This window comes from Dryas octopetala, chromosome 6 (assembly GCF_963921425.1).
Source record: "Dryas octopetala chromosome 6, drDryOcto1.1, whole genome shotgun sequence".
NCBI classification, from domain to species: domain Eukaryota; kingdom Viridiplantae; phylum Streptophyta; class Magnoliopsida; order Rosales; family Rosaceae; genus Dryas; species Dryas octopetala.
Window position 1 is genome coordinate 2695339 of NC_141371.1, and position 26471 is coordinate 2721809.

Genomic DNA, 26471 nt, shown 5'->3' on the forward strand with positions numbered 1-26471 from the left:
GGGTGAAAATAAACTGTTTTTTGGAAGATCAACCAAAGCAGGTGAAGGTTTACTCTACTTCAACAGTAGGTTTGTCTCACAGCTATTTTACTTCATGACAATGCCAAATTGGCCATTAGATTCTTCTTAATTGGGTCTTTGCCTTTGTTTTCTTTCTACACATACAAATTTTAATTGTTTTATCTAATTATTAGTTTAGGTCATGGATATAACAATTGACGATATCTAGTCTTTTTCTATTAATTCTCCTGCTTATGAGTCCTGTGGTTCGATATTTATAGGAATGCCAGTACGTTTATATATGTGAGCAGCAGTAAGAATACAAAGTACATGACGTCTCGGCCCATGTCTTTGTGTTGTTTCTAGCTAGCTCGATCTCATTACTTATCATGCATCTATAATATTATATAGGTTATATTTTATAATTATTTGTTGTGTCCAATTACTTAAGTGATCGTATTAGCGTGACAGAGACCGTTTTGGACCTATCTATAGCTATTAATATTGCACGTAATAAAATTTAAAAGAATCCTATATATTAATAAATTTACAGAAGATAAACATTTTTGACTTTTGCGTGAGTTGATTGAATATATTGACTTTTACAGAACAAAGCATGCATGTTGCATTTTGGCCAGGTGGGTAGCTAGCTAGGTGTAAACACACGTATTCTAAAACTATATATGTATTAATTAATTTGTTTCATTAGTAATTAAAACGAATTGAACTACTATATATACCGGCCCTACACAAATAGGAAACAAGCTGGCTAATTATTAATCAGTATAGAGATTTAACGCGCGACAATATACTTGTCAATATATTAACTTGGACATGCATGATTTGTGCATCCTATATAATCTATATAATATTATACGTACCTATCTGTTTCTAATCTCAACCACCCATTAAAATATGGGCAAACCTTGATCAATTGTATAAGAATATGGATATATCAAGTCTATATAACTGTTTAACTGTGATGATCATTGTAGCCTTTAACATGGAAAGTCCATAAATTAAGCATAAACATGATCACATGCATATAGACATACGCCAAATACAGTCTACTGTACTGCACAAACCAACAGAGACTCACATGCATGCATGGCTACAGTTTTGAATGGAATGCCCAAGTCACAAAATTGAGCCATTTACTCATTTACATATATAAACTTGGAGATCCATGGAACCTCCTAGAAAATTATAGTCACAATTAATTAAGTACGTACGTACACTGTATATATATATATATATATCTCTCAAATGACTTCTATCCCATTGACTACTTCAAACACTAGGGGTCGGCAATGGGCCGGGCCGGGCTAGCCCGGCCCAAATTTTTTGGGTTCGGGCCGGGCTCGGGCTTGAATGATAGAAGCCCAATAGGGCTTTCGGGCCGGGCCGGGCCGAGCTTGGGCTTTAATACACAAGCCCAAGGCCCGCCCATCGGGCTTTGGCTTGCGGGCTTGGAGGGCCGGGCCGGGCTAGGCCCAAACGGGCGGCCCAAATAGGCCCAAAGCCTGTTTAGACACATATATATGTTAAAAAAAATATATAGGATTTTGGCTATGTTGTGATTTGAACATAAGACCTCACATAACAAACTTCAACTCTCAACCAACTGAGCTGACCAGTTAATTTGTCAAGTTTGTGAATCATAACATATTTAATAGCTCTTTCGTTTGTTTACTTCAATAAATTATTAATATGCTTATTAAGTTATTCTATAATACTATTATGTTAGTAATAGTGTAATACCATAAATAATAAACTTTTAAAATTATATACAACATTACAACTATAATAAAACATAAATGTACATATGTTTTATTATATATTTTATTACATATTTTTATAAACAAACGATGCAATTGTGTTGTCAACGATCCGAACTGTTCAAATTTTAGTTCCTCACTCAAAGATAATTCGTGCAAAAAATTAGCTTAATCGGAGATGTAAAAGTGACATAATGGTGGTCGAATTAATGAACGATCGTGGTTTTTCTAATGATGATCGAATTGGTAGATGAATGTCGATTTAGCCGATTTTTTGTACGGATGATCTTTGACTATGAACATAGAAAATGAACGGGTCAAATTGTTGAAATCACGTTGTGGTCTTCATAATTATGGAAACAACAAGGTTTCAACGGGAAAGTTATTATAATTATACTCTTCAAGTGTATTTATATGTAGAAGTTCACATATCGATCGTGTTTTCAACGATCCGAATCGTTCAAGTTTTAGTTCCCCACTCAAAGAGAATTCTTGCAAAAAATTAGCTTAATCGGAGATGTAAAAGTGACATAACGGTGGTCGAATTAATGAACGATTGTGATTTTTCTAATGATAATCAAATGGGTAGATGAATTCCGATATAGCCAATTTTTTGTAAGGATGATCTTTGACTATTAACATAAAAAATGAACGGCTAAGATTGTTAAAATCACGTTGTGGTCTTCACAATTATGGAAACGACAATGTTTCAACCGGAAAGTTATTAGAATTATATTCTTCAACTCTTCAATTGTATTTATATGTAGAAGTTTACATCTCGATCGTGTTTCCAAGTTTCCAATGATCCGAACCGTTCATTTTTTAGTTTTTCACTCAAAGATCATCCCTGCAAAAAATTAGTTCAATTGGAAATGTAGAAATTAGATAATGGTGGTCCAACTTATGAACGATCGTGGTTTTTCTAATGATAATCGAATGGGTAGATGAGTTCTGATTTTGCTGATTTTTTGTAAGGATGATCTTTGACTATGAATATAGAAAATGAACGGCTCAGATTGTTGAAATCACGTTGTGGTCTTCACAATTATGAAAACAATAAGGTTTCAACGAGAAAGTTATTAGAATTATACTCTTCAACTCTTCAAGTGTATTTATATGTAAAAGTGACGTAACGATGGTCGAATTAATGAATGATCATGGTTTTTCTAATGATAATCGAATGGGTAAATGAATTCCGATTTAGCCGATTTTTTGTAAGGATGATCTTTGATTATCAACATATAAAATGAACGGTTCAAATTATTAAATTAATGAACAATCATGGTTTAATAACTTTAATTATAGTTGTATTATAAAAGTTGTATATATACATATACATTTATGTTTTATTATAGTTGTAAATTTGTAATGTTGTATATAATTTTCAAAGTTTATTATTTATGGTATTACATAGTATAGTTTACACTTTACACTATTACTATTTACTAATATTATAGAATTATATAATAACTTAATAAGCATATTAATAATTTATTATAGTAAACAAACGAAAAACCTATTAAATATGTTATGATTCACAAATTAGACAAATAAACTAGTCAGCTCAGTTGGTTGAGAGTTGAAATTTGTTCTATGAGGTCTCAAGTTCAATTCATAACATAGCCAAAATTCTATATTTTTTTTTATTGAAGATATTAAACGGGCTTTAGGCTTTGGGCTTCGGGCCGGGCTTTGGGCGGGCCTAAGCGGGCCGGGCTTTGGGCGGGCCGTGGGCTTCAAGGGGATGGCCCAAGCCCAACCCAATAAATTTTCGGGCCGGGCCGGGCCGGCCCAAATGTCGGGCCAAATCGGGCTTCGGGCCCAATGGGCTGGGCGGGCTTCGGGTGGGCTTCGGGCCTTGGGCTATTTGGTGAGCCCTATCAAACACTCTATACTTCTATAGGGATCTCCAATTACGACAATCCCAAACTAGTCAAAGGTAGGTTTCAAATTAATGAAATATTCTTATCATTTTTTGACAATAAAAAAAGGTAAAACTAAGACTCTTATATAAACTACGAATCTACTTTTGTAGGATTACTATTTAAATAATATCAACTAACTATTTTATGTACTCTCTCTAATAGAGGTGAATTATACCTATTACAAGATGGTCAATTAAATTGTCCAAATAATTTTATTGTTGAGTAAATATGTGCATGTAATATTATTTTTCAAATTATTTTTATTAATTTGGGACAATAATTTTATTGTTGAGTATAAATATATCTGCTGCATGTAATATTATTTTTCAAATTATTTTCATTCATTTTTTATTAATTCAATACCATATCACAATTAGTGGGTTGATGACACGTCACCATCCTATCACTTTTGTTTGAAGCAGGCCTTGTTTAATGACCAAAATGACAATCAGTTGTTTGTAAAATCCCAATATGCCCCTAGGCAAATTGACCTTGTGATCTACACCGAGTGCACGTGAATGGGAGAATTTTTGTTCATGTCGGGTCCTTTTCGACGAGGACGCGTCCAGTGCCCACCCGTGATCCCTTTAGGGTACTTTGGTCTTTTGGCGCTTAAGGGCGGCTAAATGTAGAGTGGCAATCTTGTGGTTTTGTCTCATTGAAAGTGACTTTTTGGGAACAAAAATTCCCTTGTTAAAATCTCCACACAAACGGACAAATTCCCAACGAGAAGCCCTTGTCTGCCACTGCCAGCAATATTTGAAATTAAACTAAGTTGTTAGAATATTAGGACAATTGGACATAGACCCTGAATTTCTTAATGATAACAAAGTTGCCTAAATCATGGTCTTGAATTCCCTTTTTTTTTTTTTCTGAAAAATGACAATCTATAATCACTATTCTTGAATTCTAAATAAAAATTAAATATGTCCTCTTCTTTTCCTCTATTTTGATTAAAAAGAAAACAAAGAAAGTAAACAATAACAAAAATAATGTTATCAAACAAAACAAATTGTCATTGATTATATTAAAATAACTAGTTATCAGTCGATCTAATGTGATATTTCTCCATACTTTGTTAGAAAATATTTTAAGTTCGAATTTCTCATTTCAAATGACAAAAATTATTTTTTGGTTACATTGAAAAACCTAATTATTCCCTACTAATTAATATTTCTCATCAGTTGATCGAGCTAACCCAAGAGCTTAAAACAATTCTATTTTTAGTTTCAACATATAATCAAAATTGTTATATATAACTTCCTTTTATAATTAATTAACAGAATAATGTAGTTATAATATTTGGTTGGTTTTATGTTTAAAATTTGAAAAAAGAGTCCCAAAATAACATGGACTAAGCAAAAAGGGTATAGAGGGGCAATATCATTATAACCCAAGAAAGTTAGGGGGATAGATATCGATCTATATCAAAAGGGAACAGTGTCTTAAACCCAATATATATTATAATATGCTCACTAATATAATTAATACAAGGCCAAAGCCAAAGAAGACCTGCTGGTTCTTGTGTTCATATTATGCCAACAACAACTCTCTTCACCATAAATGAAGGAGAATTTTCTGGGTTTTGTCTTCCTCCACTTGCAACAAATCCCATCTTTTCTGTTTCGTGTTCTCTTTTAAAATTAATTTTGAAGTGGTAGTACTAGTGAGTAGTGATACTAGTGACTAGTGCTAGCTAGCTAGCTTCCTTTTAGAGAGAGATCGAGCACCAAGAACAAGATAAGTGGGAAAGAAACAAAGGGTTATTTTGCTGGAGGCTAGTAAGACAAAGAAGCTGAATAGAAATCTCTCTCTCTCTCTCTTCTTTTTTATCTTTATCTTGCTTCAATGTCAATTATCACAGGTAGTGGTATTGCTGGGACGACTAGCTTCTCTTCAGGAAATACTAGTACTGCTGGAGAAGAAGTACTTCAACAACAACAAGAAGAAGCACTAAATCACTTCCATGGCTCAAAAACAAAAATTGTTGATAGCAATATTAATGCTACTTCCACCACTCAGGAACAGCAACCTCCATCAGCTAAGAAGAAAAGAAACCTACCAGGAACTCCAGGTTACAATTGATTATTCAAGTATTTCATGACTGTATGCATGTACTTCTCATAGCTAGACTCATACATTCACCAATTTTGTCTCGTTTTTGCCTTTTGATGTTTTTCTTTTTAATTTAATATATTGATCATTTCTAAGTCATTTGGCTTTGAATTAGTACAAAATTACATATTGAAAACTTGAAATCAAATATAGTTTTGAAATGGAGAAGAATTATTGAAGAACTCTAGGCTTTTGTGGTACTTATATATGCTTAATTGATTGAGCTAGATATTTTAAAAATATCATTTTTCTTTAATACCTGTTATATATACTTATATTTTAATCATTATGAATTAATTAATTCTATATTTAGTAAGTACTTCATCCCATATATATATATATATATATAGCCCTCTTTGAGCCCTTTTAGTCAAAATATGCATGCTTGCATAATATATAGCTACCTTGAAACAGAGTTGATATATTCAGTTCATTTAGAAATCCATGGAGATGATTTTCTTCTTCTTTAATTAATTTCCAGAGAGAAGATAAGATCATGGGGTCACCAAATTAAAATGGTGAACTATGTATTATTGGTGTCTAAGTTAGTTGAAAGGGTTCAATTATTGGCTAGCTTGGTATATATTACAATCATTGTAGTAAACTACTGTTGCCTTTCCTTGACTGGTCTCCTCCTTTTTTCTTTAATTATTTCTTTGTTTTTAACTTTTAAAGTAAGACCTGATCATGACATTCATTCATCCTTAAAGATCAGACGACTTTGCCCATGGAATATCTATAAATTTTTTTTTTCCCTGAAATCTTTCTTTTGAAAAGATTCTGTACGATCCTAGTATATACCAGTCTGATTTCTTACAAAACTAGTCACATGACTTCTACATGACTCTTTTCACTAAACAATTAAATCCTCTCATAAATTAGCAAAAACAAATTAAAGAAATCAGAATGTACAATAAAATGTTCCATTTTAATTTAATTTCCAATGCATTAGTCACATTAATTATGTTGTTGAAATATCTACATATAAAAATGCAGACCCAAGTGCTGAAGTGATTGCCTTATCGCCAAAGACCCTGATGGCAACAAACCGATTTGTGTGCGAAATTTGCAAGAAGGGGTTCCAAAGGGACCAAAACCTCCAATTACATCGAAGAGGCCACAACTTACCATGGAAGCTTAAGCAAAGAGCAACCACTGAAATCCGAAAGCGGGTCTATGTGTGCCCCGAACTCACATGCGTCCACCATCACCCGGGGCGGGCACTTGGGGATCTTACCGGCATCAAGAAGCATTTTTCCAGGAAACATGGTGAAAAAAAATGGAAATGTGACAAGTGCTCCAAGAAGTACGCAGTGCAATCAGATTGGAAAGCTCATTCAAAGACCTGTGGTACAAGAGAATACAAATGTGACTGTGGAACCATTTTCTCCAGGTAATTAAATTTGTGTGTATTAATTATTTGGTTCAATTATTAGTTAATTACACAATAATTTGGTAAACAACTCTAGCTAATAAATTCTTGTACCATGGCCAAAAAAAAAAAAAATCTTGTACAATTATATATTCATGTTAATTAATTTGTGCATGCAAGAACGATGAGAATATATATATATATATATATCATGTATCTTTAATTTAAAACGGCAAGTTGATGGACTGAAAGTTGATCTGAAACAGATGAGTTTTCAAAATTTATTAATTATCATGTGACCTGAAAGTCCTAATCGGGGTTGTTAATTATTTAATAAATTTGTTATGATCATCGAACCAGCTTATGTGATAGAATAACTATATATATATAATACTTAATACGATGCCCTTAACGTACGTTAGAGTGTTGGTCTATAACACTTAAAAGTGATAATCAACTACTTTTGAAAACTATGTTAAGATCACGAAATTTGTTTACTAACACAAAGTTTTATTAATTTTCAATATATATGCATGCATTCACCTTATATATATATATATATATATATATATATATTGACATACATTTTATTTGAAAATGTGATCTTGAGAGTAATTTTTTCTCACCGCACCCCTATAAAAGTTTAGCTATTCATGATATTAATTAGTATTTGTTGTCTCACTCTATCATGCAGAAGAGATAGCTTCATCACCCACAGAGCTTTCTGTGATGCCATAGCTGAAGAAAACAACACAAAGAACCGAGGAGGATTAATGTCCAACAATATTAATATGCACGCACCAAACTTACAAGGAGGCCAAGTTTCCATCACCAACAACAACAACAACAACGAAGCCGTAGCCATGAACCCATCAACAAGATCAACATGTGACCAATTTAATCATTTTGATACCAAAATGAGCATCCCTTTAACCCTAGTACCACCCCAACATCATCAAGTACCCACCTCACCAATGTCCGCCAGGATCAGCATGCTATCATCATCAGCATCATCAGCATCAACTCCATCACTGTTTGAAGTGAATCATGGGCAGCATCAACTCCTCCCGACGTCCTCACTTTCAGGTCACTTATCGGCGACAGAATTGCTGCAAAAGGCGGCTCAAATGGGTGCAATTACTATGACCAGCAGTTGTAGTCCTACAACAACAGGCATGGCCCCCTCAACATTTGATCAACTCTATGGTGGTAGGTACGTGAACCACTTCATGCGTATGCAGCACAAAGATCATAATAATATGGCACAAGATCAGACCACCTCGTCGCAGTTTTTTGGTGCTAACAGTATTGGCAATAATAATATGGGAATGTTTAGCGGAATGCTAGTTGATCATCAAAACAATGGCTTGCTCATGAAGAACATGGAGTATAACAACAATGGGAGCAATGCTTTCTTGCCATTGCATGGTAGTAGTGGAAATATTGTTAATCCAAATATTAAAATAGGGTTGGGGAGTAATGTGAGTAGTGGTGGGGATACGATGACTGTGGACTTTTTGGGGATCGGCCGAGGAGGAGGAGCTATTAGTAATAGACCAGCTGATCAAAATTTTCTTGATCAACTAAAACAACCGCTACATGATGATGATCATCAGCTCAGAATGCACATGCAAGATTTGGAAGATCAGTTTCAACAACGTGGAGGAGGAGGAGGAATGGCAAATCACATGTGGATCCAAAACTGATCAAGCTAGAGTGCTAGCTCCAATATTAATTTTGTAGTAGTAGTATGTACTGTACTAATTAATTTTAAGATCCATTGAATTTAGGTACCAAATTATAATGTTTTTTCATTTCAACTACTAAAATATTTATGTTATTTCACTTTAGGTACTAAATTTCAGTTTATATACCAACTTTAAAAAACATGGTTATATCGAACTGTGATTGTCTAACCGTCATACTTTTTTATTGATTTATTGTTTTTTTTAATATTTGCAAGGCTTAAACTTTAATATTTAGTCTTTGGGTTATAGGATTTCATCCTCCAAACCTAAATCAAAAGTATGAAACCCTTAAAAATTTTGATTTTTTATAAATTTTAAATAGTCACAATTGTGACTGTTCGACAATTACAACTGTAACTATTCGACAGTCACAACTATATAACAAACTGATTTGTGACCTAATCCAAAATGTTTTACTCTAGGTTAGTCCTAACTAAAAAAAATTAGTGTCTTGCTGCTTTATTAAAAAACTATTGATATTTGATATTTAATCCTAATTTTCTATTAATTTTAAACGTTATTTTCAGTGATGAATTCAATTTTAGTTTCATCATCAAACATAAATTATTAACTGTTCATTCTTCTTTTCAAATGTCTCTAATTTCTTCTATTTTCCAGTACATTTTTACTTAATAAATATTTTTCTGTATTTTTTTAAAAATAGATGTCACTACTCACTACTAGTTTGATATATATTATTAACTAATTTTGTACCAATTTAATTTTGAGTTTGAGAGATCGTAGTTGTCAAAGTCAGATTTCTATGAGGTGCACTGATCGAGTTCGAATGCTTAATAATACTAAACTACACGCAGTACACGCCGTGACACAGGTAAGAGCTAGCTAGCTGTTTACTATGCGACGACATGAACAGGATGTTGTGTTCCACTATAAAACGACATGTAGTTTTAACTTTTGGTTGATGAGTCCTTAATGAATGATATGTTAACTGATTATGTTTAATTTTTTAACATGTTAATTAACTTTTAGTACGTGATATATGAGTCCTAAACCCTAAAAGCTAGAGAGAATGAGATTAAATAAGAATTATATTAAGAGTTATGATATGTGTCATTTGAATAGATAAAGAATAGAGAAGAGGTTGACAAAATGAGAATAGAAGATGATTTGAACTCTTAATTTCAATTAGATCGGAACAATTGGGTAATCAAAATTATGCATAGTAGATGATGATTGTGAGAAAATTGCTTGTAATTAAGGAACACTATAAAAATTCTGTTTATCGGGGTGTCAATATATATATTATGGGTTATATCATTATAAAAATTAGAATGAGAAGTCAATTAAGGTTAGAAAATATGAGGGGCCTCTGGCACTACCACCACCATTCGTTTGGATAATGTGTCTAGAACTAAATAAGCCAGTAGTAGTGCCTCAACAAAAAGGATAAACAATGCCATTGCTACACAACTTTCATGCATGCAAAAATGTATGCTTCAGTAACAAAATATGCATGGCACAATTCTCTGGCCGCCGGAAACAGGGTCTGGGTTTGCAAGAGGTAACAATTATTCGGGCAGAAAGGCCTCCGGCAGACGTGTTTGCACCGCTAGCAGCTGCGTTCAACCGGCGGCTGCTAGTAGGTTTTGGGTCAGCTTCTTTGGTTGCCCTGGGTGCTAATTTTGTAGGAATCACGAGTTTTCTTCTCGGGTTGTCGCCGGAAAGCAGTCGGAGTCTTAAGCTGGATGTGGTTTATCCTATTGGAGGGTACAGTAGGTGCATTGACACAAATGAAGGATTTGGTCAGTCACACTCATTAGTAGTAGTCTTATTGTATCATGTACTTGAATATAGTAATTTTGTAATGTTGGGATAAATTAGTACTGAAATTAATCTTTACTTGAATTGCATATATATTGTGGAGAACAGAATTCATATACCCCAAAAATTGGGTCGGAGATCAGACATTGTTGTATCGAGCAGCTGAGAAAAAAGAATTTGAAAGATCACTTGATCCCCCTCCTTTGAACAGTACTAATACCACCAAATCAAGTTATGGCCGGGGAAATGTTAGTGAACCGGTTGTTGCATTTGGACCGCCCGCCACAAGCGGCGAGCTCAACGTTAGTGTCATTGTGTCTCCAGTTCCTCTTGATTTCAAGTAAGCTCTCTCAATCTCTCATTTCAATTCGGATTTGGATTCTCTCACATACTTCTTTATAGCCATTTCAATTTGCAGCTAACCCTTCACATGGGTTTGTGTAGAATTGAAGCATTTGGGGGACCAGAAGAGGTAGGACAAGCTGTGATTAGGACTGTTACCGGATCTGCCAAACGCCCCGACGTGCAGGGAAGTTTGATCAGATCAAATTTGAGAGAGGATATCTTAAGAAATGTTAAGTACTATGAGTTGGAATTCAAAGTTGAGAGCCCTATGTTTCGCCGGCATAACATCGCCGTCTGTTGCGCTCGTGGCGGTAGGTTGTTTTCTCTGAATGCTCAGGCACCAGAATCGGCATGGCCAGAGGTGAAGTCCGACTTCCATAGAATTGCTGAATCATTTAGTCTCACCTCTTGATATGAAGAGAGAAAGCATTAGTTCTGTACGACTTGTCCTAATTGGCTTCTCATTTTGTTTTTTTGGGTCTGGGTCCTAAGAACATTATAAAATAAAATAAATATTCCCAAATAATGGAACCAATCAAAATACATTAGAGCATAATTTACTATATAGCTTTTCATTAATAACTAATGGCACAAGTGCTACAATGTTCTTCATAGTATGCGGCATTGGCGCCAAAAATTAGACAGCTTTAGAATTGCCAGTGCAAAAAGTTACAATATTGCACATAGCACATTTACACATTGAAAACTCATCAAGGCTCTAGCCATCCCTGTAATAAGATTACCTATATCTAAATCACAGCTACAGTAGACAGATTCAAGCACAAGGTATCTGTCTTCGCTTTGTCATTTTCTCCAAATTCTCAGAAACTGCTGCAGTCAAATTTGGATCTTCGAATCCAAGCTCTGCACCAAATCTGCAGCAGAAACATAAAGCAGAAGCCCTTAATATTTGCAACAAAAAAAAAAGTGGTGAATAATGCAGTCAGACATTCTTTTTCTCTTTTTAAGTTTATTTTAACAATAAAAAAGACGGAATAAGATTGCAGGATCAAACAGTACTACAAACAATAAGAAGAGTAAATGCCTGATTTGCTTACTTTGGATCTAGTACCAATTTCTGAATTTCTTTAATAGCTGAACTTGCTGCATAAAGTGATATCTTTCCTACCTGCATGGGATCCAATGATATATTGAGAATTACCAATAAAGATTAGAAAACTAGACAAGATAGGAGCATAATACTTCCAAAATTAATAGAAATAATAAAAGAAAAAGAAGGAAGGCACAGAATACTTCTAAGTAAAATTTCCCTTGTCCGACCTCCAACACTTGCAGCTTTGCTTCATGGTCATTTGGAAGACAGCGGATTTCTTCAGCCAGTCTTACAGCATCACCAAGGCTTTCGGGAGATAAGAAATCAAGACCCAGTTGTACCGTGGACTTAAAAAGAAAAAAGAAAAATACATAAAGATTAAACAAATAGTTATACTTATATCTTACTAACCCAAATAGAAGTTTAAGCTTCCAATAAAGTATTATTGTCAAGTTAATCTGAACTGAACACCTCACATTTTCATTTATATCCCGGAAGTTTCACTTGAAAAAGAACTATTTTAGCTACAAAGCAAACTACCTGAAGATTCCTGACTTGAAAAGGGCATCCAGCAGGGATAAAAACAGCTTGCCCCAAATGCTGTTCAAAAGACCATGGCTCTATTCCTGATTAAAGTTAAAAAAGAAGAAGAAATTTCGGACGAATTATTCCAGATCATCATAGCCACACCGACACATATGAAAAGGTTGTATACTACACACACACACACCCGAACATATGAATTAGAGTCAGACCCCTATCTCCACCCAAAGTAATTAGAAGGAAAATCATCCTTACCAAATTCTTCCTTCAATTTTCTTTTATGATGCCCATTCAGGAATAATGTTTCATCATAAAGAGGCCGCGTGACCTGAGATCCAAAATGCAGGATCAGCCATTAGCATGAAAAGAAAGCCGACTATGTTGATTCAATTGAGGGAAAGGTAGAGATATACATATTTAAGAGATAAACTTACAAAATTATTTGCTTCACTGCTGAGCTTCCCAAATTCTTTCCAATGTATTTTTAGATACTCAGTCAGCTTTGGAACATCCTTTCGACGGAAAACATCCCAAAGAACTTCTGGATGATTTTTTTCAGAGACATCTCCACCTTCTATTTCTGATTGTTCACAATTGATGGTATCCCCTTCAACAGTCGGAATAGTTTCAAGCCCGTGATCTGCCGCACTCTCATCTTTAACTGTACCCAACCTTGCCCCATATTCATTCTCCACACTCTGACCAAGAAGTGATAGATCAGGCAGCGTACCCTCTTCCATACCCATTTGTAGATCCCCAGATGATTCTTTAACCTCGGATTCCTCAAAGGATTTTTGTATTTTCTCTATCTTTGCCTTCTGCCAACCTTTTAGCTTCACCTCACGAACATGCACCAGCAGATATACCTGACCATAGCAGCTCGATAGGTGAAAAGTTAATAAGTTTAATACTTACATAGTTATATATATTGTGGTGCCTAAAATTATCCACCAATTGCATACTATTGGGTAAAAGTTCCAACATGGATACATATAGTACCAAATAATGCATTATTGAAAATTTATAACAACATTATATGTATATATAAAGGGTGTTTAACTTGCGCAATGCATAACTCTCCTTGGCGAGGTTGATCGCATTGACTTCACTATGGGCTCAACGCGATCAACTGCCCATGGCGATCCATGGCATCCCGTAAATGAAAACCCTTGCGTATATGATATACTATATATAATATAATGCATATTTTAATCGTCTTATGTCAAAACAATAATTGCATAATTAACAGTTATGATTGCAAAGCAAAAACGGCAACTATATTAGAATAAGCAATTCTGAACTACCAACATCAATGACCGTAGGTCAACAAGGGAGAACAACTAACCATGTCACGCATGTTGAAATGGAGATTGGTCACAGAGTTGCCTCTACCAAGTTCCTCATAGGTCCCATAAGATAAAAAAATCTTAGGCCCAACATCATTTTGCAAAGAAAAGTGTGGCAATTTTGCAGCAACATTTAAAAGACCAAACTTGGAGTGAATATATTCAAGTAAAGGCAGTTTACTGATAAATTCAGGTCTCTGATACAATAAGAACTCTTCAGATGCACTGGGAGAAGGCCAGTCTTTTAATTTCAACATTTCTGGCCAACCATTTTCATGAATTCGTCCCTCAGAGTACCCTTTGATGAACTGACCAAGTTCAATATCAACCTGCAATCATGCCAAACCGCAGAGATATATTTTAGACAACTAATGGATTATTTCATTACGTTACGATAAAAATTGGTTATAAACAGCTCATATATAAGAAAGAAAGAAAAGCCATTGAGTTAGATACAAGAAATAGCTGTTGAGCGAACCTCAGACCAATCAAAGCAATCTATGGCCTTCACCGTTCTGTTCTCATCTTTCAATTTCTCATCTGCGGTCTCCCGAATCCCCCTCCATATAACCATCGGATCCCAGCTTGAAATTGATGAGCTATCAAACACCTGATTAACAATGATGGGCTCACCCCTGAGCCAATGCCTTTTAAAATTGCCAATCCCATCAGATTTAATATCTTGAGATGAAGGGGAGTACAAGAAATTATCACTGTCCTCTCTATGAGCAAACTGGCAAAGTCTAGGATCATCATGCCCAGTTTTCTCTAGAATGCCAGCATCATTAACCATACAGCCACTAACCATTTCCTCCGCATTTTTTACAAGTTTTGCTACCCAGTTCATCTTAAAGATGCGGCTTAAATTCAATGATGAATAGCCACAGCCACCATACTCCTTGGGAGGGCAAGGGATACTTCCATCACTGTTGGCTTTCCAGTCAGAAAACTTGTCTGATAAATTTAGTCTGAGTTTGGACAATTTTGGTTGCTCCAACTTGGTTTCTTTTTCAAGACTTTTCTCACCAACCTGATTATCTACCACTTCTCCTTTAGCACCAGGCATAGATGCTTCTCGAAGATCTCGACAGCAGTTAAGGCACAGATCATACGCACAATGGGCACAGTGCCAATGATAATCAATAATGGGAATCCTACAGAAATTGCTGCATGGAAACACATGAAAACGAAATGTTCTTCAGAACGGGAAGAAAATATTAGTGACAGTACAACTCTCCCATAAATAAACCTCAAATTTTGGACAAGTCACAAAGAAAAGTAACCTAATGATCTACAGAAACATCAAGTTCCTTCAGTTTCACGAGACTCTGCATTTTGGATCAGTTTATTTATGACAAACTTGACCGAACTCTGTAGGACCACATGTGGGTAGGCAGTGCCCGAATCTTGACATTGACATTTTAAAATATTTAATTTGTAAGACCTTTATTATACTTGATTTTACATTACAAACTTTATATACAATATGAAGTTGTTGGGGAATTAAAGTACCAGCACATCTGCTCATCTGCATTCAATTTTGTCCTGGCAAGATCTATATCAGCTCCTGCAAAATAGTAATACATACATACAAAATGGTCAAACAATGTACAAATGACATGCAAAGATATTGAATTAAAATGCCACAAAGACAATAGAGCATCTTACCACGAAGCCTTTTTTCCAGTTCTATTTCAAAGCACTGTTCTTGATGGATTTGCTTAACTACAGGAAGCACTGAAGACAGCAGACAGTGGAGATATTGCAACTTGTCCAGAACAGGAATCTCTCTTATCCTTACCTGCAACACAGAAATTTCATAATAACCCATTCACCAATAAGCTGATCTTACAAATAGAAAATTAGACACAAGTTTTGCAAAATTTTGAAACTTAATGATTAACTACTAGCTACCCCTCCTATCCATATATACCTTTACCAAATTATCTCTACGCAGGCACACTTTGCAATTACAAGTACCACGACATGCAGGACAAGATTTCTGAATATCTTCCAATGGGATGTCCGAGTACCTGAAGGTTAAAGCATAAATACACAATATGGACATGAAACTTAAACATATGTGTCTTTTCCAAGAGTCAACCTCACCATGCAGAAATACAGCCATCACAGTATCCTCTTCTATCACATCTGAGGCACCAAATGACCGTGTCTCTTTCATTCCTCCGGCACTGATGGCAAGTTTGGCCACCAGTGTCTTCAGAGGATTCTGAGCTTCCATCAGAATATTCCTGCTAAAAATATGTTTGCTTCAGTATCAGAAAACATATGAGTAATGATTATCCAATTTCAAACTACTAAGTTCTAAATATACAGCTCCACTTCAATGATACTACAGCTTTTGACCCAACATTGCAATATATATCTTTCACATAGATCAATAGTACTGATAAATGCAGCTAATACATTGGAAATCAACATACCGAAACTGTCATAGCATTAGCATCAAAACTCTTCTGTGGTCTGTTCCTGGATGAGTCCAAGGCAGAAACAGGTGGTGACTTATAAGACCTCCAATTGTCCTCATACTGCTCCAAGTCTCTCTCATCATTTGATTTTGGAGGATTACGCATGGATAAACCCCTCATAGGTGTTGCCTCAGGGGAATAGCGAAAATGATTTTTTGATACCTTCTCCCTGTACTTTTTCCCTGAGGCTGGAGGAGAACTCTCCTCGAATTTCATGCTAGCGAGTGGTACATCAAAATCGTCACTCTTACTCTCCAAGTATATATCACTTTCACCTAACGATTTCCTCTTGGCTTTTTTCAAATTAGCTCGCATTGCAGAATTAGCTGCCCTCTTCTTTGCCTGGATATAGTGCTTTTCACAAACTGTTTTATCTGGCATAGACATGGCAGTGCACCTCCACTGTTTCCCATCTGATCTCTTGCATCGCAAATCATCTGGAATCCCAACATTATCCTCACCATTTCCAGGGGTTGAACGCGGTTGATCCATTACAGTGAACTCCTAATAGTTATTAAATACTGCTTATAGTGTTACGCTAGCAAGATGTACCTGTAAAGGAGCACTTTAGAACTTAATGGCAAACATCACAAAGAACAATGTAATGCCATCAAAATAGGTGCCTCACATGCCAAAGAATTAGAAACCCATACAACAATGAACAACGACCAACGTTTGAGACACACTAACCCGCAACAAGAATGGTCAACCAATAGATATATCAACATTGCACTAGTGGAAGCCCATGGTGCCTAAAACAAAATGAATGCTTTTTTCACCTATAAGCATCCCTAAGCAACAAACTACCCTACTGAATTACTGAAAACATACATACTTTCCGTGAATTGTAATACATTCTTTGTAACATAGTACATCTTTTTGAGTTCTAGGGCTTACCAACATAATTGTCACCATTGTGGCCACAGTATAGTAATTAAATACACACACGCACACTCTCTCTTTCTCACTAAGTTAATGACCCATCTAAAGCCTTTTTTCATGGTAAAGTTTACTTTTTGATAAAGTTGGAAAAGCACAATAAGATATTAGAACATGTAATTCAACATAAAACTCCTAGTACAAGCAATTTTTCAATATTAAAAAGAAAGAATAATAATAATTGTCATATATTGTGTGTTTTTTCTCAACGGTAATATTATCAAACAAGAAAATTATGTTCAACTAAGTAGAAATCTTTGATCAAACAAGAAGCTAGACAAACCCAATAAAACTACCGAGTTTTTGTTTACTTGAACGACAGAATGTTTAAAGCTCAATTTCAACGCAATCAGATCCATAGAAAGGTAATTTTGCTGCAAAAAGAACGCATATACATACAGACACATATACAAACATGTATATATGTAGAGAATTAGAGACAGTACCCGAAACTAGGGTTTCATGAGACGGTAGTAGACGAACGCAGTGAAGCAGAAAAAAGACCCAGCTTTTACAGTTTTATATATTCAATTTCGATGGAAGGAGACAGTGACTGGCGCTCGCGGTAGAAATAGTGCAGAGCCAATGAGGCAGACAGACAGCCCTCTCTCTCTATATATCCTTATTTGCTTTTATTTGTTTTTAGTTTGGTTATCTTCTTTTTTCTCTTTTTGTTCCTCCGGCTATTTTCCGACATCTGTGAAACTTAACCAGAAGCTCTCAGAATTTTTTTTTTTTTTTTTTACTAATAAAAACTCGAAGTCTGTTTACTTTCTTGTCCAACAAGGTTTTTTTCCCAACTACCAAGCTCGTGAATCAGTCGGGTGTCACTCCAATCGCTTAATTTAATACTTTTTTAAAATCATTTTTATTATGTTTTTACATATTTTTTTCAATATTTTCTTGTTAATTAAACAATCCATAATGTCAAGGGTTTTTAGAAAATAAAATTGTCCATGCAAAGGTTTTCATTACTGACTCACTTTTTAATAAGCTTAGTGCTTGGCTATTGAAATTATTGAACAATTTTATGACAATTCAGTGAAATTTTTCAATAATTTTAATTATAAAATCATATAAAATGATATTTATATGAACAAGAAATGTTTTATATTTTTTTTGTTACATATATATGTTAAATTAAATAAAACAAGTACAACTCTTTGAAATTACATTCAATCTAATTTTATTAATTACTATTAAACATTTTTAAGAATAAAACACAAACACAAACTAATAGCATCTCACTTGCCAAATATTCACAATCTACAATATGATAGAATTAGAGCATCCAACTCAAAACCAATTGGCAATGGATGAAGATGTCTAATACTTATAAGTACATATGCTAAGTTTCTCTCAAAATCTTGTCACATGTGCGAGCGCGTATTGAGATTAATGAAGAATAATGTTCTACATCGAAAACTATAGCTTAACATATGTGTTTATAAGTCTTGAGCATCCAACTCAAAACCAATTGACAATTGGTGGAGATGTCCAAGACTTATAAGTACATATGCTAAGCTTCTCTCAAAATCTTGCCACATATGCGAGCGCGTGTTGAGAGTAAAGAGGCCCAAGACTTATAAACACATATGCTAAGCTATAGTTTTCTAATGTGAGACATTGTTCCTCATTACTCTCAACACGTCCCTGCATGTGTGGCAAGATTTTGAGTCTTACACGTGGATAGATTGTATTGGGTGACATGGGAGCACGTGTGGCCGTTGGGCCTTACACGCGAATAACCAAACTCTGATACTATGATAGAATTAGAGCATCAAACCCAAAATCAATTGGCAATGGGTGGAGAGGCCCAAGACTTATAAGTACATATGTTAAACTATAATTTTCTGATTTGAGACATTGCTTCTCATTATTTTCAACTTAATAAAGATGGGTATGACCTTACTAACTAAACAAATCGATGTGCTTTAATGATTTTCGGCTTACAACCCATCCTCTCATATTTGGGTGTGGTGGTAATGTGGTAATGGTCTAATTTGATCAATAGAAGTTCAAACTAGACAAGGTTAGGGTTTTTATTGAGCTTTAATTTTGGTTGAGGTATTATAGATTGGTCATGAGCACCGTAATTCAATGAGGTGTTCTAATCATTTTTTTTATTTACTAGCTAAAATAGGGTAATCTTCCAAATAAATTAATTAAGATAACAATAATTTTATAAATGTGTATGATATATCCATGACTTTAATTCATAGAAAAATGACTCGTATTCAATGTACTAAATATTTACTTATATTATTTTGTGATATAATAAATAAACAATTAGGTTACTATCAAATTACTTGATATGTGTTAGGTAAAGTTTGATCAGTGGTTGTTTTGATCCAAACTCCACTCACAACTTACCAGAAAATCAAATCCCAAACAACCAAAAAGAAGAAAGAAAAGGAAAAACGAAAAAAAGAAAAAGAAAAGGACTCATCAGAATCAGATCAACATGCTGGCATGTCGACAGCATATGTCATAAACAAAATCACTTTGTGTGACTTGCACTTCTCAAATCCCAAGCCAAACACCCTCATTTCTTATACTACGTATTAATTAAATCCCGAATTGAATCCCAGAGGGCCAGAATTCCGTTTCTCGTTCTCTTACAAAAAAAAACACCACATAGACCGAGACAAAGACAGAGAGAGAGAGACAGACAAAAATGGCTATGGCTCGAGCGAGCTCGGGGCTCCAATACCCTGAGCGGTTCTACGCGGCGGCCTCGTACGCTGGGTTCGATGGATCTCCTCGCTCCTCCTCTAAAGCGGTTCGCTCCAAGTTCAACGCCGAGTCCGCTCTCATCCTCTACGCTCTGTACCAGCAGGTAACATACACCTTCCTCTGCCTTCTCGATCCCATTCACACACACTCATTCGTTTTCGTCTGAAACTCGATCCCAATCCCAATCCCTCGCTTCTCGATCGCATTGCGTACAAATGTCAATCCCACGGTTTGGATGCTCACTGGAGTGTTTCATTTTCACGTTGATCCTTTTGTGTTTTAGTAATGTGTAATTATATATTGTGTGTAATTTGGTAGATCTGGAATTTCAAAATCCAGATTGGCATGTTTTGGATGTTGATCTAAAACTTGGATTAAATTATCTTTATATATGTATGTGTAATTATATAAGTATGTTTGCGTGTATGGATTTATCTATCTAAAGCATATATGTGTCAGTATCTATAGATGTATGTACCTTTGCATGTCAATTTAGTATGTCTTATTGTGTGCATTTTGTTGTTTCTACAATTGCAATGGCAGGCTACTGTAGGGCCTTGTAACGTACCGGAACCTAGTGCTTGGAATGCTATTGAAAAAAGCAAATGGAGCAGGTATGCTTACATTTACAACTAACTCATTTTCTCATTTTAAGAAGATATACATATGTCTGTGTTCGGGGGTGTGTATGATATATGTACCGAAAAACAATGCATGTGTTTGCGATTCTAGTTAGATTGGAATTTTCTAGTTTTGTTGATTTGTTAATTAGTAGTTGCAGTTTGGAGTTACCAGTGAATAGCAAGGGTTTGGTCTACAAGTTTGGGAGCAGGGTGAAAAGGGAGGGGGAGGTATTTGTATAGAAAATTAGATATAGAAAAGGGTTTGGTCTGCGCCATCATGCATATATTCTTACTATATGGAGTCTTCTTTTATAATTGTGTTTCATATGTACAATTTGCAGCTGGAAGAAGCTTGCAGATATGGCTTCCACTGAAGCAATGCGTCTGTTTGTGAAAATATTGGAGGTCTGCCCAATAAGATTGTCAGGTCTATGTTTTTGTTATTTGACCAAGAACCTTTGCTAATTCATCTTTGTCTGCATTATTTTTTGAGTAGGAAGAAGATCCAGGTTGGTATTCAAGAGCATCAAACTTTGTTTCAGAGCCTGTGGTAGATGTACAAATGAATGTGAGTAGTCTGGAAGTATTTATACAATATCGTCTTTTCTTTCCCCTGTCTATTCTTTTAGAGACTTTCAAGGGTTGTTTTTCTGATTCGCTAGTTTATGGTTCTTTGGGATTACCATGGAAAATAGACTTTGCATGCAACTCTTCCTCATTCCTTTGCGCTTACCTACTGTTTCTCTGTGTGTTACTGTGGTTTTTGGTTATAGCAAAATTCCAAAGCTGAGCCAGTTGTCGAGAATGGAAACTCTTTTCCTGAGACAAAGACAATCTCCGCTGAAAATGGGAGCGTAGTGGAAGCTCAAGATAAAGATGTGGTCTCTGAAGGCTTTGGTTCAGTTGTTGTTTATGATCAATGGATTGCACCTCCAATATCTGGACAACATCCGAAAACCAGATATGAGGTATTAGGATGTCTGCCTCTTCATCTTCTTCATTTTCTTTACCAACTTCTTCTTTTTGAACAAAGGGCTCTCACTTTTTCAGCATGGAGCAGCAGTAATTCAAGACATGATGTATATTTATGGTGGAAACCACAATGGTCGTTACCTAAACGATCTCCATGTAAGCAACTTATCTGCACATGCATGCATATTTGCAAATACATAAAAGTATTCTATGTTGGACCATCAACCAAGTCTAACTATGCTAGTGGTGTTTTAGGGGTGTGTTTTGTATGTTTCTTATATATTGCTACTCTTAGTGATATTCATCTGAGGAAAGGAAATGAACATTGACCTGAATTGGTGGATTATATAGCTTGTATACATGGGTATCACCCTCTTGGCACTCTTTTGATATTTATATTTCATTTATGAAGAAATCTGAGTAGTTGGACATATTGGTGTTCTTAATGATTGTAAGTTCTATATGTGCTTCCTTTGTATTGCTAAAGGTTTATATTCAAACTTTATGTTATGTATACTTGCATTGACATTTGACATAGATATGGATACATTTTCTTGTTTTCACAAATTTCAAGTACAATTCAGGTCTTGGATTTGAGGAGTTGGACTTGGTTAAAGATTGAGGCCAAAGCTGGGGCTGAATCACCTGACTCACCGTCTCCAGTATCAGTAACCCCATTTGCTGGTCATTCCTTGGTTAGTATAGAACAGTTTTCTTTCCCCTCAATGAATTTTAGAATCAAGGTTCTATCACAAAGACATGAACTTTTGCACAATATCCATCCCTTTCTGCTGACTTTTATTGCAACAATTCTGAATACCCACAGTGATATTGTCCAATAATTTCTCTGTTTCTGTAGATACCATGGGGGAATAAACTTCTTTCAATTGCTGGACATACAAAGAATCCTTCTGATTCTATCCAGGGTATGAATTAATATCTTAGTGTCTTATGATTTTCTGATGTATATGTTAATCTTGCTGGTGCAACTTTCTTAACACTTGCTCAGTAGAACCTTATTCTAGATTCATTTCAAGCTTTTTAAGGCTGGGCCCTTTTAACCCATTTCATATGCTTTCTTATTTTCTTACCTTTTACCCCTGTTTTTTCATGACAGTTAAGGCATTTGATCTACAAAGTAGCACTTGGTCATCATTAAAGACTTATGGGAAACCACCGGTATTTATTTGTTTGTTCTCTTGACTGTTATGTATTTGTAAAACGTAAGTATAAAGCACAAGTGCATGCTTGGAATTTTTTAAATCATGGTGCTTTCCCACCATGTTTTTCAGGTATCACGCGGAGGTCAATCAGTAACCCTTGTTGGAGGTAACAACTTGGTAATTTTCGGGGGACAAGATGCAAACAGGACTCTCTTGAATGATCTGCATATTCTTGACCTAGAATCGATGACCTGGGATGAGATTGATACCGTGTAAGACATAACTGGCAACTTCAGAAGCACAAGCAATATATATCTTTTATCTTTTATCTCTTTTTTTTTTTTTGGGTTTTTTGACATAATTGACACATTTTGTTAAGGTATTTATGTAGCTGTATCAACATTGAGGTTAATATAATTTCATTCTTTCGCAGAGGGGTGTCTCCTTCTCCAAGGTCTGATCATGCTGCCGCTCTCCATGCCGAGCGTTACCTCCTTATATTTGGTGGGGGTTCACATGCAACGTGCTTCAATGATCTGCATGTCCTTGATTTGCAAACTGTAAGTTAAATACTCTATTCTAAATGTTTTCTTTTGTTGTTGTTCAATAAAACTATTCATCATGCCTTTCATATATTTGGACTTTATAGATGGAATGGTCAAGACCCACACAACAGGGTGAAATACCAACTCCACGGGCTGGGCATGCAGGTGTGACAATTGGGGAGAATTGGTTCATTGTTGGTGGTGGTGACAATAAGAGTGGTATGCATATTACTATTTGGCATCTGGATGGTTTTGGAATTCATAGGTTTAGTGGATCTACTTCTTAATTGGAATCCACTTTATTCCACGTAGTTAGGTATTTATCTCTTTATTTTCCATTTTTGCAGGGGTTTCGGAAACTGTTGTCCTAAATATGTCTACACTTGTTTGGTCTGTTGTAACTACTGTTAAAGGGCGTGTTCCTATTGCTAGTGAGGTATTCTATTTCTGGGAACCTCTGTTTAGTCAACTTAATTTGAATGGCGTGCATATATATCTTAATACTATATTAGTTATTATCATGATTAGATCTTTGCCTGATGAGGGATTGTTACCATAGCCTTCTCTCAAGTGTGAGATAATTTCACTACCAGCATTAATGTAGTGGAACTGCCATCTGATTGTCTCCTTTTGCAGGGATTAAGTTTGGCCGTAGGCTCTTACAATGGTGAAGATGTACTTATATCTTTTGGAGGATACAATGGGCGTTACAACAATGAGGTGAGGAGCAATTTTCATTGCAATTGTGGCTTCCTCTGCTCTTGTTCTATTGTCCTAAATTTTCTTCATGCTGTTAGGTTAACGTTCTTAAACCAAGCCACAAGTCAACCTTGCAATCAAAGATGATGGAAACTCCTGTTCCAGACAGTGTTTCTGCTGTGCATAATGTTACAAATGCTACACGAGATGTGGAGTCTGAGTTTGAAGCAGGGCAAGAAGGAAAAATCAGGGAAATAGTTATGGACAATGTTGACTCAGAGCCCATGGTATGTTATATTAAAAGCATGTGGAGATCCTTTATTTTATTTTATCCAAAATTTGCTTTTAAGAGTACTGCACCACTTGGTGTGCAAAAATTATTCAAGCAGATGGAATGCACACATATGTATTTATGTATATTTATATTAAATGCCTATTAAGGTCAATCAGGATAGTCTCTCATGAAAATGTGGCAAATATCTTTGAGATCCCCTTCAGTTTCAGAATGATTTGTATATATGCTTTATTCTGTTGAGCAGACTGGTTCCCCTCTCTCTCCTGTAGGCTATATGCTTGAATTTGTAAATCATTGCCTAGGTCCACAGTTTGTCAATAGTAATTACTTTTCATTCCCGTTTTGTTTTCCAGAAGTTATTTACTTTGTTAAAGATGTACATGGTTACTACTTTCTTAATGACCCAGTAGTTCCCAGTATCAGATAAAAAATTTTGATCTTGTATTAATCTGCTTCCCTTTTTTTTTGCCACAGATATGTTTTCATGTTATTGGTTATTACTTAAACATTTACTCTCTTGCAGAAATCCAAAGGCAAAAATACCAATGAACATCTTATAGCAACCATCAAAGCAGAGAAAGAAGAATTAGAATCACTACTCAGTAAGGATAAGATGCATTCTCTCCAATTAAAGCAAGAGTTAGCAGAGGCAGAGACTCGTAACACTGACCTGTACAAGGTAACTACTAGTGGATATACACATATGCATATTTGAAAAAATGGTGGTTATACTTCTGTTGCTTAGAGGAACCTTCTGTGGTCAGAAGGAACTTATATCAGGAATTCAATTGTCTAGTACTAGTTGTATCCAATTTTTCTAGGGCACACGTAATTCGTTTGTGTTTTCCCTCTTGTATGAATTGCCATTGATCACATCGTACTGAATTTATAGGAGCTTCAATCTGTACGTGGCCAACTTGCATCTGAGCAGTCAAGATGTTTCAAACTTGAGGTATGCTCTCACTCTTTAACTGATTTTACCTTATTGGTCAGTTGGGTTACAATATGGACAACTATCACTTGATTCTTGGTTAATTTAGATGTTTCGATTGCCAAACAAGAATTTCTGCACTTTCAGTTCAAATTTTGTAGACAAATATAATAGTTTTTGGGATGATCTCTGTGAAAAGCTTGAAGTTCAGGAGGAAGGTGGTGGATCTTATCACTATCCATTTTAGCTGACCTTAGTAGCCTGAGTGGTATAGCACCAGGCTGCCTTCACACATTGGCACTTCTCATGTTGTGTAGAGAAACGAATCTGGATTTACCGCTAACTACTCATTGAATCTACAGGTTGAACTTGCTGAATTACGGCAGAAGCTCCAAACAATGGAGACATTGCAGAAAGAACTTGAACTCCTCCAGCGACAAAAGGCTGCATCAGAACAAGCTGCTTTAAATGCTAAGAGACAGAGCTCAGGTGGCGTCTGGGGTTGGCTTGCTGGAACCCCCGGTAGCGAAAAAGAAGATGATGCCTAAATTTCTGCCAAAGCCAAATGGATAGGGGTTGTTAGATTTGGTTCTTATTGACTTTTTTTTTTTTTTTTTAAATATTTTTGTTTTACTTCACCAAGTTCTTTCCAGTGATAGAAATAAGATATGAGGTTCTTGTTGGAGAGAGAGGGAGAACCCCCTTGGGGTTTTTTGCATGAATACATGTACTGCAATTTCAGTTATGTAGCTTCATGTCTGTGAGTTGCTATATTCTTTTGGGTCACCAATTTTTTTGAAATTTGTATTCAAAGTGAATATATTAAGTGAAGTGTAGATCTCATTGTTTATACTGTGTTGTCTAATGGGAATAATTGAGTGGCCTCTCAAATCTTTCATTACTCTCAGTTCTTTTGTGCTCAATGTAATTAAATATTCATTTTCATATATTTATCCTAAAATAAACTTTTTATGAAATATGGTTACAAAATTTTGTATGTATGAGCTCTTATTTTGATGTTTTTATATCGAAAGAGCAGCTGTTTGTTATTTGATTCTTGAATTCTTCAAA

At 35.4% G+C, this 26471-nt stretch overlaps 4 protein-coding genes across 7 annotated transcripts; 3 read left to right on the top strand and 1 right to left on the bottom strand.

Annotated features, from left to right (window-relative positions):
• Positions 1-5166: 5166 nt before the first annotated feature.
• On the top strand, positions 5167-9021 carry LOC147281036 (zinc finger protein MAGPIE-like). The gene is made up of 3 exons (XM_086246143.1): positions 5167-5777; positions 6815-7211; positions 7885-9021. The coding sequence occupies exons 1-3, from the start codon at positions 5552-5554 to the stop codon at positions 8894-8896; spliced, it is 1635 nt and encodes a 544-aa protein (XP_086102269.1). The 5' UTR covers positions 5167-5551; the 3' UTR covers positions 8897-9021.
• Positions 9022-10289: 1268 nt separating this feature from the next.
• Positions 10290-11505, top strand: LOC147281037 (Photosystem II reaction center PsbP family protein). Its single transcript, XM_086246144.1, has 3 exons — positions 10290-10701; positions 10829-11060; positions 11165-11505. Exons 1-3 carry the CDS (start codon positions 10353-10355, stop codon positions 11475-11477), a joined length of 894 nt encoding a protein of 297 aa, XP_086102270.1. The 5' UTR covers positions 10290-10352; the 3' UTR covers positions 11478-11505.
• Positions 11506-11610: 105 nt separating this feature from the next.
• LOC147281038 (JmjC domain protein JMJ24) lies at positions 11611-18172 on the bottom strand. 4 transcript variants are annotated; one of them, XM_086246138.1, is made up of 14 exons: positions 17883-18172; positions 16453-17049; positions 16118-16263; positions 15942-16041; positions 15677-15809; positions 15521-15575; positions 14487-15174; positions 14008-14337; positions 13097-13528; positions 12918-12990; positions 12660-12745; positions 12320-12466; positions 12124-12194; positions 11611-11940 (listed from the first exon to the last, which is right to left on the bottom strand). In XM_086246138.1, exons 2-14 carry the CDS (start codon positions 16987-16989, stop codon positions 11841-11843), a joined length of 2898 nt encoding a protein of 965 aa, XP_086102264.1. In that variant the 5' UTR covers positions 16990-17049; positions 17883-18172; the 3' UTR covers positions 11611-11840. The 4 variants fall into 4 exon arrangements, with proteins under 4 accessions (XP_086102264.1, XP_086102267.1, XP_086102265.1 ...); XM_086246141.1 differs by having other exon boundaries at positions 12347-12466; positions 16118-16260; positions 17883-18171; XM_086246139.1 differs by having other exon boundaries at positions 16118-16260; positions 17883-18171.
• A 1656-nt stretch (positions 18173-19828) lies between these two features.
• ACBP4 (acyl-CoA binding protein 4) lies at positions 19829-26276 on the top strand. Its single transcript, XM_086246266.1, has 18 exons — positions 19829-20275; positions 20716-20786; positions 21137-21200; positions 21292-21363; positions 21569-21763; positions 21846-21923; positions 22352-22462; positions 22627-22693; positions 22885-22946; positions 23060-23202; positions 23364-23490; positions 23580-23694; positions 23823-23911; positions 24112-24195; positions 24273-24461; positions 24993-25148; positions 25362-25421; positions 25763-26276. The coding sequence occupies exons 1-18, from the start codon at positions 20114-20116 to the stop codon at positions 25946-25948; spliced, it is 2031 nt and encodes a 676-aa protein (XP_086102392.1). The 5' UTR covers positions 19829-20113; the 3' UTR covers positions 25949-26276.
• The last annotated feature ends 195 nt before the right edge of the window (positions 26277-26471 follow it).

Bases quoted from the DNA above. Each gene is read 5' to 3' on its own strand.
- LOC147281036 (XM_086246143.1), top strand. From the start codon at position 5,552: ATGTCAATTATCACAGGTAGTGGTATTGCTGGGACGACTAGCTTCTCT. The intron at 5,778-6,814 runs GTTACAATTGAT...ATAAAAATGCAG, and splicing joins AAACCTACCAGGAACTCCAG to ACCCAAGTGCTGAAGTGATT. The intron at 7,212-7,884 runs GTAATTAAATTT...TCTATCATGCAG, and splicing joins TGTGGAACCATTTTCTCCAG to AAGAGATAGCTTCATCACCC.
- LOC147281037 (XM_086246144.1), top strand. From the start codon at position 10,353: ATGCCATTGCTACACAACTTTCATGCATGCAAAAATGTATGCTTCAGT. The intron at 10,702-10,828 runs GTCAGTCACACT...TGTGGAGAACAG, and splicing joins TGACACAAATGAAGGATTTG to AATTCATATACCCCAAAAAT. The intron at 11,061-11,164 runs GTAAGCTCTCTC...GGGTTTGTGTAG, and splicing joins CCAGTTCCTCTTGATTTCAA to AATTGAAGCATTTGGGGGAC.
- LOC147281038 (XM_086246138.1), bottom strand. From the start codon at position 16,989: ATGGATCAACCGCGTTCAACCCCTGGAAATGGTGAGGATAATGTTGGG. The intron at 15,810-15,941 runs GTATATATGGAT...TCTGTGTTGCAG, and splicing joins GTAGAGATAATTTGGTAAAG to GTAAGGATAAGAGAGATTCC. The intron at 12,195-12,319 runs GTATTCTGTGCC...GATCCCATGCAG, and splicing joins AAGGGAAATTTTACTTAGAA to GTAGGAAAGATATCACTTTA.
- ACBP4 (XM_086246266.1), top strand. From the start codon at position 20,114: ATGGCTATGGCTCGAGCGAGCTCGGGGCTCCAATACCCTGAGCGGTTC. The intron at 21,764-21,845 runs GTATTAGGATGT...TCACTTTTTCAG, and splicing joins ATCCGAAAACCAGATATGAG to CATGGAGCAGCAGTAATTCA. The intron at 25,149-25,361 runs GTAACTACTAGT...CTGAATTTATAG, and splicing joins GTAACACTGACCTGTACAAG to GAGCTTCAATCTGTACGTGG.